The 9948-nt window shown below is 29.0% G+C and overlaps 3 protein-coding genes across 3 annotated transcripts; 1 reads left to right on the top strand and 2 right to left on the bottom strand.

The window, feature by feature from the left end:
- Positions 1-16: 16 nt before the first annotated feature.
- Positions 17-713, bottom strand: LOC113376558 (ubiquitin-fold modifier 1). The gene is made up of 4 exons (XM_026616518.1): positions 605-713; positions 390-446; positions 170-300; positions 17-105 (listed from the first exon to the last, which is right to left on the bottom strand). Exons 1-4 carry the CDS (start codon positions 607-609, stop codon positions 32-34), a joined length of 267 nt encoding a protein of 88 aa, XP_026472303.1. The 5' UTR covers positions 610-713; the 3' UTR covers positions 17-31.
- Positions 714-945: 232 nt separating this feature from the next.
- On the top strand, positions 946-6223 carry LOC113376895 (ER membrane protein complex subunit 1-like). The gene is made up of 16 exons (XM_026616984.1): positions 946-1124; positions 1194-1309; positions 1437-1568; positions 1825-2026; positions 2100-2235; positions 2327-2485; positions 2552-2732; positions 2818-2925; positions 2998-3167; positions 3238-3396; positions 3489-3755; positions 3843-4041; positions 4357-4509; positions 4619-4786; positions 4862-5095; positions 5881-6223. Exons 1-16 carry the CDS (start codon positions 976-978, stop codon positions 6039-6041), a joined length of 2694 nt encoding a protein of 897 aa, XP_026472769.1. The 5' UTR covers positions 946-975; the 3' UTR covers positions 6042-6223.
- Positions 6144-9431, bottom strand: LOC113376254 (peptidyl-prolyl cis-trans isomerase D-like). Its single transcript, XM_026616161.1, has 7 exons — positions 9385-9431; positions 8513-8756; positions 8241-8429; positions 8041-8166; positions 6614-6871; positions 6363-6540; positions 6144-6169 (listed from the first exon to the last, which is right to left on the bottom strand). Exons 2-7 carry the CDS (start codon positions 8603-8605, stop codon positions 6144-6146), a joined length of 870 nt encoding a protein of 289 aa, XP_026471946.1. The 5' UTR covers positions 8606-8756; positions 9385-9431.
- Between the last annotated feature and the right edge of the window lie 517 nt (positions 9432-9948).

The raw sequence follows: 9948 nt of genomic DNA on the forward strand, positions 1-9948 counted from the left end.
TTATTCTTGAATATACAAATTTAATATTGAACTAATAATATAAACTGCCTACTCTATCTCTAGGAATTAATCGTAACTCTGCACCATGTTTTAAAAATACATTTCCTGTAAAGCAATTCCATATAATTTTTTTTCAATAGATAGTTTATATTTACATATGCAATCTTACCCGCAGTTTGCGAAGGATTTATACCAATCCCATCATCCGTAATTATAGCAGATGTTGTAGGTTCTACTTTGAATTCTTCTGCTGCAAATTTTAATACTGCTGTGAATGGAGTGGCATCAGGAACACTTAAACTAAAAATATTAAAACAAATTTTTGCTTAAATGATATTAAAATTTTCAAATATCGTTTTTATTTGTCCATAAGTTAAATTTTCACTTACACTTTGAATGGAAGTTTGGGATCTGAAGTAAGAGTGATTTTAAAAGTAACTTTCGCTCTGAAATGAAATACAAGAAAATTATTTTGTTGCACCATTAGAAATGAAACATATTGATCACATTTGCTCAAAATGACACGCGGCACATATGTGAAATAAAATTGTTAGTTTATTATATAAAATTACAATAAAATAAAAATAGTTGAATTAGTACTTACGACATTTTTCACTAATAAAATTTTAAATATTAATTAAATTTTGAAATTAATAACTATTGTTGAAAGTGCACAAATTCAGATTCACTAAAAATCGCTACTGTCAAAAATCTGTCAAAACTAAATTAACCAACTGTCGAAAAAAATAGCTTCTTGAGTGACTAACTTCGCGGATGTTTATCGACCCATCTTTGTTCTGTGCTTTTTTATCTATGGTTCTGTCACTTGTTCATAATTTGTTTTTAAAGCCACTGCTCTAAATAAGTGTTCATATTTTCATATCTATGTTTTTTAGGTATTCACTGGTCATCATTGTTTCATCTGTCATTGATTGCCATCTGTAGGAATTGAAAATGTGTTGCTTGTAATAGGTTATGCTGTATAAAATGTGCAAATGTAGACGAAATATGGATATAAGTAATTTATTTATCAATTTTAAATCTATTTATTTATTATTTTTATTATGTGTGTTAATTCGCGTGTCGAATTGTTTATTTGAAGATCAAGTTGGAAAATTTGATTGGTTAGTACAAATTGACCATTTTTGTTTCTTCAAAATTTCATTAATTAAAAAAATCTGTTTTTAATATAGGAAGCAAAGTTTTACGGGTAAACTCAAATTTAGTGCTATAGAAAGTGTTACTAATTCACGTAAAGTTATTGTAGCTACAGAGGAAAATGTATTAGCTGCTTTACATTATAAGTCAGGTGAGAATCATAATACGGTTGTTAGTAATGTATTGAACGTCTTATCTAAAATTCAGTTCATATAATTTTTTTTCTTTCAATCCTTAATATAAGTATTATAGTACAAGCATTCTTGTTTATATTTTAGGTGGTATAAGCTGGAGAAATGTGTTTGAGGATGGTCCTAGGGGAAATATTTCATTTTTACATGTAGATAAGGAAATAGTAACAATTACTGGTGAAACACCATTTACTATAAGAGGTTGGGATGTAAGAACGGGTATGTAAATTACAATCAATTATAATTTGTATTTTAAATCTATGAAAACTGCATAAATAATATGATGTATTTATTATAATTTATTTATTATATTTTACAACTACAGTTTTGTCTGATGCAAGTGGAAATATAAATTTAAGACTAACTAATACGACCCACATAAATAATAATTATGCAATATTATTTTGCGGTGTCAAACAAAATTAAAATACTTTATAATTATTATTTGATCAGTTTTATAATTATTTGTTATTAGGTTCGGCAATATGGGAATGGTCTATGCAACTAGCAAACATAGACAAGAATGCATTTAAACAATTTTGGTTTGTTAAGAATAATGATCTCTATCATGTATTGTCAGTTATAAATTCACACATAGAACTAACACAGTATGACTTACGCTCTGGTAGTAATAAACAGAAGTCACAGAAGATCCCAGCAAATTGGGTTAATGATAGGTAAAAATGGTGTTGCAAAATGAAGAATTTATCCTGTAATTATAATACAGAAGTATGAAATATTTTATTCTAGATGTGTGCTGTCTGATAGTTATTTTGTGTGTGCAAATGGTGGTGTTATGATAGGAGTGGATCTTCTGAGTAGAGACGCACAAACATTTCAAATTGAAATTGGATCTCAAAATGAGGACAAAATTGAATCTACAAAGGTCTGATTATTTAAGTCAAATTTTTGAAAATTTTATTATTATAAAACTAAAATATAATTTTATAGTTAACTCAACTCTCATTTTGTTTCAGGGTAATTTACCAAGTATTATTGTTAATAATAAACTATACAAGATCCGAAATAATGCTTTTGTACAAACACCAATTACATATCAAATCGGTGATTCTATGGTGTCATTAATCATTAATGGTGAAGAAATCATTTTGAAGTCATTCATTGATAAATCAAAGGTTATTCTAAGTACATACTTATTTTGTTAATAATTATTAGCCATTAACCTCATAATTAATTTTAAGATACTGCATTTAGTTGGAAACACTGAAAGTGAGCAAGTGACTATTGGTCAATCAATTCCATATCCACAAAACTTTTCAACTCCCAAAATTGCTGATGTTTTTTGTTTGCAAAAGGGCCAGAAATTTTTGTGTAGTACTTTATATCATACAGATGACAATGTTGTGTTTCTTAAAACACCTGGTAATATTTATTAAAGTATTAATGAAAGAACACAAGTTCATGTTCAATTATGATGTGATCATAAATATATATTGTTATTTTATAGAAAAAATTTCTTGGTATCGTGAAGAATCATTATCAGATGTGACAGCTGTTAGAATGATGGATCTTCCGTTAACTGAAGATAGCTTGCAGGATGCTGTTCAAAAAGCTAGTATGTAATCAATATTTTTATTATATTTTATAAATTTTCTGATAAACGTTTATAATGATTTTATTTTTACAGGCGATTCATTGGAAATGTTTAGAAAAAGACTGTTACTTCAGGTTGTCCATTTTAAACATTTTCTTATATCTTTATTTGGTGCAGATTCTTCAAAATTACAGAGAGAAAACTTAGTACGAGATTCCTTTGGTTTACATAAAATTATTATTATTGTTACAAGTGTGGGCAAGGTGTGTTTCAAATTATATTATAATACTACCAATTTTTTTTATTTAATGTATTGCGAATTATTTGTTTCAGGTATTTGGTATAGACAATATTGATGCTACAATTCATTGGTCACGATATATTCCAGCGTTAGCCAAAAAACGGGACGATTTTCATATAGAATTAATTGAACAAAGAACAACTAAATATTCTCCTCATGAAGCACAGTGTGCCATTATAGGAAATAATCAAGTATTCATAATAGACTGTAATCTATGCAGACAACTTGTTTGTTGTCTGCTAAGATTCCACTCAGGTTATGATTATTTTTACTTTGTTTTTAGATTAACAGAAATGGATTTATTTTTCAATTCAATCCTATTAATGGGCAAGATATTGGAAATGGATTCATAAATCTGCCTTATGTAATTAGGCAATATACATTACTTGCTGAAAATGAAGATTTTCTCAAACCATTGCTTATATTAGATGATAATAATTTGCCTCATGTACATCCTGAGAAGGATAAAAAATTAGCTGTTGGCACATACATGTATACAATTAGTAAACAATCTGGTGTTGCTAATGGATTTATTATGGAAATCCAGAAGGTATTTACTTAAATTATGATTTTTGTATGCTTTGCAAAGTTGTCAATATTCTGTTATGATAAAACTTTATGCTCTTTTACTTTTTAGGACCTTTTAGTTGCTTTGCCTGTATGGTCTCTACAACTAACAATGCCAGATCATATTGTGTCACATATTGCTTCAAAAAATTTGATTGAGCGTGTTAACTCTCAAGGAAGAGTTTTAGCAGATCGTTCAGTACTTTATAAGTATCTCAATCCTAATTTGGTGGCTGTTGTGACACAAGGACCAGATCCTATGCATAAAAGTAAATTTATCTAAATCTATAAAAATAACATAGTAGTTTAAATTTTGAAAGTCATAATTCATATTATAATTGCATTAAAGGGATATTCTGATCTAGAATTTAAAAAAAGGCAATTTTTTTGAGACACCCCACAAATCACTTTTGAGAATTAAAACTTTGACTTTTTTTAAAACATCAATTAATAACTAAATTGCATTAAATTCATGTCTCTAGACCAGAGTACCCCTTCAAATGTAATCAAGCTCTAATTATCTACAACCTTCAAAGTTTAAAAATCCAATAATGTTCTAATAATTTTGTTTTAATTTTTTACAGGTGTCATGAATGTTATACTATTAGATGTAGTTTCTGGTAAAATCATATCATCCACATCTCACATTCGTGCTAAGGAGCCTATTCATATAGTACATTCTGAAAATTGGCTAGTGTATTCGTATTTCAATGAGAAAAGTAGACGAACAGAAATTGGTTAGCATCCTAAAATTTTATTATATGGATATATTGATAATGGTTAACATTATCTATAATATTGATATTAACATTTCTATATTTTTTTAATTATTTATATTTTTATCAGGTACTATGGAAATGTATGAGGGAAAATCCCAACCCAATACAACGATATGGAGTTCTTATAAATCAGCACAGCCAATGGTCGAGAAACAGACTTACATATTTCCAGGGCAAGTTGAAGCACTGCGAGAAACAATCACTATAAGAGGAATCACTGCTAAACACGTATTAAGTAAATAATATTGAAATAGAAAATGTTTTGACTTTTTGCATTATTTAAATATAATAAATTCTGTAAATATTACAGTTGGTACCAGCTTCGGTAGCATTTTAGAAATGCCTTGGATATTTTTGGATCCTCGACGTCCTGTCACAATCACAGGTGAAGCTAGAGATGAAGGTGTTCTGCCATATATGCCTGAATTACCAATGCCAAGTGAAGGCATTGTTAATTACAACAAATCAATAGAAAAAATTAAAGACATTGTAGCTGTACCCAGCGGGTTAGAGTCTACCTGTTTAGTTTTGGTTCATGGTTTAGGTAAGATATTTTCTGTAGATGTTTATAATTCATGAGAAAATACAGTGGTACTCTGATGAGTTTAATTCGTTCCATAACCACGCTCGTATGTCAAATTGCTTGTATCTCGATGCAATTTTTTCCATATAAATACTTAGAAGTGCGATTAATTCGCTGTAGTACTAATAGTTTTTGATAAGTTTTTTGAATATAAAAAATCAATTTTATTGTAGTTTTTAAACTTCAAAATAATCCTCGATATGTTCGCGTCGGTAAATCGTTACTACAAAATTAATAGTAATATATAATTGAAATGATGAGAAATATTTCTAAAATTCATTGCCTGACAGTATTGGCGTACTTTATCCATTGCACGAATTGCAATCTTTGAATGAGCAGAGTAGTTAATACTAAAACAACAACAAATTATGCTCGGGCTCTTGCTGCTTCTATGTATCGTTTTCGTGCAACTCTACTTCTTGAAACAACCTGTTGCAGGCTGTAATATTAACACATTTTATTTACTAATAAATTTTTAATAATACTTATAATAATAAAACAGTCAAATATTTCTATGGTAGGAAAATCGTTGTTTCAACTTACGAATTTTTTTCTAGAAAGCTAACCCGCTTTAAGTCTGTATGTCAAAGCAACGAATTGCTTTTTTGGCGATTTGTATCTCAAAACACTTAGATGTCGTTGGGGTACTACTGTAATTTTAATAATTTCTTTAGATAGAATATTTGTAGGGGCTTCAGCATTAGAAATCTTTCTCAATAAACTAAACAATATTTTTTATCTTATAGATATGTTTTATACAAGAGTTGCCCCATCACAAACATTTGATCTTCTTAAAGAAGATTTCGATTACTGGATGATAATGATAGTATTGAGTGTATTGACAGTCACTGTTTTCACGAGCAAACATTTGGCAAACCGTAGGGCCTTACGGCAAGCGTGGCATTGATTAATAAGTAATTAGTGGATTGTTAATAGTTATAATGTAATTTGTACTGATCACACTCACCAGTAAGTCATTGTGTTAGACTGATTTAAAATTCATTACTGATCAATAGAACCACAATTTTAAAATATCTGTCAAAAAGTTAAATTATTAATAATGGCTGTATATTTATTACAAATGTGCAGTTTTGGTATAAGTGTAAATAAAAAAACTTTGATATGTGCATAATTTATTGAAAAACTTCATTTTTAAAATACATTTTTCAACAAGCATAATATATTATTTATTGGAACATTTTCATAAAAATTTCTTTTTCATATTCACGATATTTTCTCTGTATAAGTAAAGCTTTTTCATATTCTTGCGAAATTGATTTATTATTAGGAAATAAAGTTAGAGCTCTTTTAAGGTCTTCTAACCCACTATCATAATTTTTTAACCCGATTTGTGCTTGTCCTCTTCTGTAAAATGCTTTACAATTATTTGGATCTCGCTTTAAGGCCTGTGGTGATTGTTATAATTGATAAGAAATCAACGTATTTGCAACAAAATGGTTTCTATAAAAATTTTATTACCTCATTACATAGATTATTTGCTTCTTTGAAGTCACCAAGTTTTATATACACAGCCGCACCATTCAGTAAACATAGAAGATAAACATGATTAAACTTTTCTTTGTCAAATTCGCATTTCAAATCAGTCGCAGCGAGCATGTATTCTATATACCGCCGAGCTTTTTTGTACTTGCGAGCAGAATGTATGAAATCATTTTGAGAATACAGCATATTACCAGCTAATTTAATGTTAGCAATCTTATTCTCCAAAACTTCTTTCTAAAACATCAATCAGAATTTCATGCTTGTAAGTAAATATGTATAAAAGAAATATGGACAAAATGACACAGTAGCTTATTTAAAATTTTTAGGCTAGTTATAAAACATGAGGAAAGCCATAATTACAATCCTCACAAATTTTGAGCAATGTTGTCACAGTCTTGTCGTAGTAACCAGTTCAAACGTATATCGCGCCTTTAAAAGATTATTTTGGGACTTATTCATTGTCATTTGTAATTATGTCTATTAATTTGTATTTATTTTAACGACCTTATGAAGGTACTAGTGAATTCAATCAATTTTATTGCAATTATCAGGTGTTTGATGGAATTTCAATTGATTGTTAACTTCCTGTAGGGTAAGTTATAATAATAGCAAAAAAATCGAAAATAAAAATTTTCGCATATGTTCACGTTTCAAAGGTTTCTGAACATTTTGGAATACCTTAAAAAAATTGATGTGTGTGTGTATGTGTGCGGATACAAATTTTCGTCGACGATTTCGGGAACACGATTCAACCGACTTCAATTATTCAAAGAACATTCGATTCGATAAGGAGACGTGCTGATTAGTTTTTGGCAAAGGCAGGTCTAGCCGTTTCGAAGATACGGGACAAAAAGTGCCAAAAACGGTAACTCAGTTTTTAAGAGAACGGAGCGTCCGATTTTAATAATTCAAAAAACATTTTACTTGTATTGACAAGATGAAGAACTGGTTAAATTTTTGGGAAGACAGGTCTAGCGGTTTCGGAGATCTAGTGAATAAAAATAAAAAAAAAATCGGCGGTTAAAAATGATCATTAGACATATGCACATCAAATTATCAGATTTTTAATGGAGGTTTTAATAATGTGTGTCAATTTTCTTTACATTCCGTTAAACACGATTGACAGACATGATGTCCCAAAAAAAACAAACGATTTATTCGTGAAGACAGTAAATGTTAGTATCCTAGTATATCCTTACCCTGTACGCCATTTTTTTGTACCACACGGACAAAATGGTTTTTGTAACTAGTTGCATTTTTCCTTAATAAATATGTTACTATGGTTCCTACTTAATTAAAAGATTATGTTACTGTTAATCTATGAATCTAAGATGAGTAAAAACGATTGAGATTGTTTTTAAATATCATAAATATTAACATGTGTAAACATAAACAAGATATACCTTCGTTATTTCATCGTAATCCCAGTCATCTGGCCATGGTGGGAGACTATCATTAGTTATGTCATTATCTTCAAAGCCCCATCTTTCGCCTTGAGCTATTTCCCCACAATCATCAATTATACAAGTCTAATATAATATGAAAACAAAGTTGTACAATAATTTAAAAATACGAATATAAAAAATGAGGTGTCACTAAGTACTTTAATAGGTTTTCCATTTGCATCAGTCTCAAGTTTCTCAATTTCTTTAACAATACCTAGGCCTCGTAACACCCTACCAAAAACAACATTTGTGCCATCTAAATGAGAACTAACAACAGTCGTTATAATGAATTGAGAGTTATTGGAGTTAGGACCAGCATTTGCCATTGACAGTACACCCTCCACATGCTAGAAACAAGAGCACTATTTCAAAACATATTTTGTTTTTTTTATGAATCCACAATCATGTAGCATGTATTTTAATCACTTACGGATAATTCAAAATTCTCATCATCGAATGTCAGACCATATATACTTTCTCCATTTGTGCCATCATTATTTACAAAATCCCCAGTTTGAATCATAAATATATTAACTACTTTATGTATATACAGCCTTTATAATGCAAAGGTTTTCCTAATGAACCGATGCCTTTTTCTCCTGTGCATAAGGCTCGAAAATTTTCAACAGTGATTGGTACGACATTTTTAAAAAGCTCAACAACTATGCGCCCAACTGAAATATTATTCATTAATTTAGTGATGCAGGGAATTATTCTTAATTTTTTTGATTAACAAAAATTGAGCAAGAGTGCTGATTGTAAAGGATATATTAATAAGATAAATAATTTTTAATGAAGAAAAGAAAGATAAATTTGAATCTAAGCAGTCAATTTAAGAATATAGAATAAAACATTCCCAAGATCAAAACAATTAGAACTCAAATAAATTAGAAGTAGATATTTCTTCCTTAAATGATTATTTTTAATATTATATATTTAATTTTATTTTAAAACAACTATATTTTCATTTTAATTTGATATAACTGTCAGTAAAAAAAATTGTGACACTTGTTCAATTGCTGCATTGTGAATTTTGAAAGAATTGTTTAAATAATTTACACCTATAAAGATTGATTTTATTTTTTTTATAAATATTACAATTAGATTGATATTAATAACACGTTAGTTAAGCAAAATCAGAAAACAGAATGCTGATGAAAACCTGAATCTATAAAAGTAGAAAATTGGATCACCTTGATATTTATGATATTGCGCAAGTTATAAAAAAAGGTTTAATATTTTGACAAATATGATAATGGGCTAAATACATAATATAATAACATTATATATGTAAATGTTTACCCCTTTCAGACTCAATTTTTATATCTAGAAAACAAATTGGATTTCCTTCCGGGGATACAGTTCATGTCAAATTTACGATATTTGTAACTTTGTATGAGACATGTGTAACAAAAAAAATATGCATTAATATAGTAGTTTTTAAAAATTGATTGAAAACATAAAATGCAGCGTAAATAGTAAATTAACTTGATTAATTAAATCACAACATATTTAAGATTAAGATATTGATGTACTGTCAAAAACATGCCAACTGTCAAATGGGCACTTATGCAGTTTGATCACTTACGCTAATAGATGGGTCTGAAATCACAAAAAATGAAAACATTTCAAACAGCGTAAATAAAGGCACATCCTCACCTAGTGAACGAACATGACGAACAAGAAAATACAAAGAAGAACAAACACGAACACGAACGAAGGCGAACGAGGCGAATCATTCCAAACGAACTTGAACAAACGCCTCAAAGCAGTGAAGGCTTGATAGTCTTTGTTCGAGAATTTTCCGTAAAACGTCAGTATTATTATTCAAAGTGGAGGGAAAAAAATATTGAAAGTGATCTAATT

The sequence above is a fragment of the Ctenocephalides felis genome, unplaced genomic scaffold (genome assembly GCF_003426905.1).
Source record: "Ctenocephalides felis isolate EL2017-DRISC unplaced genomic scaffold, ASM342690v1 CF-g0.4_SCAFFOLD_01886, whole genome shotgun sequence".
NCBI classification, from domain to species: Eukaryota; Metazoa; Arthropoda; class Insecta; order Siphonaptera; family Pulicidae; genus Ctenocephalides; species Ctenocephalides felis.

What these genes read in the sequence shown, in the direction of transcription:
- LOC113376558 (XM_026616518.1), bottom strand. An exon ending in CCCAAACTTCCATTCAAAGT is followed by an intron (nt 301 to 389) that starts GTAAGTGAAAAT and finishes TAATATTTTTAG; the next exon opens with TTTAAGTGTTCCTGATGCCA. An exon ending in AAATCCTTCGCAAACTGCGG is followed by an intron (nt 106 to 169) that starts GTAAGATTGCAT and finishes ATTGCTTTACAG; the next exon opens with GAAATGTATTTTTAAAACAT.
- LOC113376895 (XM_026616984.1), top strand. Translation starts at nt 976, where the DNA reads ATGCTGTATAAAATGTGCAAATGTAGACGAAATATGGATATAAGTAAT. An exon ending in GGATGCTGTTCAAAAAGCTA is followed by an intron (nt 2,926 to 2,997) that starts GTATGTAATCAA and finishes TTATTTTTACAG; the next exon opens with GCGATTCATTGGAAATGTTT. An exon ending in AGTTTTGGTTCATGGTTTAG is followed by an intron (nt 5,096 to 5,880) that starts GTAAGATATTTT and finishes TTTATCTTATAG; the next exon opens with ATATGTTTTATACAAGAGTT.
- LOC113376254 (XM_026616161.1), bottom strand. Translation starts at nt 8,605, where the DNA reads ATGATTCAAACTGGGGATTTTGTAAATAATGATGGCACAAATGGAGAA. An exon ending in ATGAGAATTTTGAATTATCC is followed by an intron (nt 8,430 to 8,512) that starts GTAAGTGATTAA and finishes TCTTGTTTCTAG; the next exon opens with CATGTGGAGGGTGTACTGTC. An exon ending in ATTACGATGAAATAACGAAG is followed by an intron (nt 6,872 to 8,040) that starts GTATATCTTGTT and finishes TTGATGTTTTAG; the next exon opens with AAAGAAGTTTTGGAGAATAA.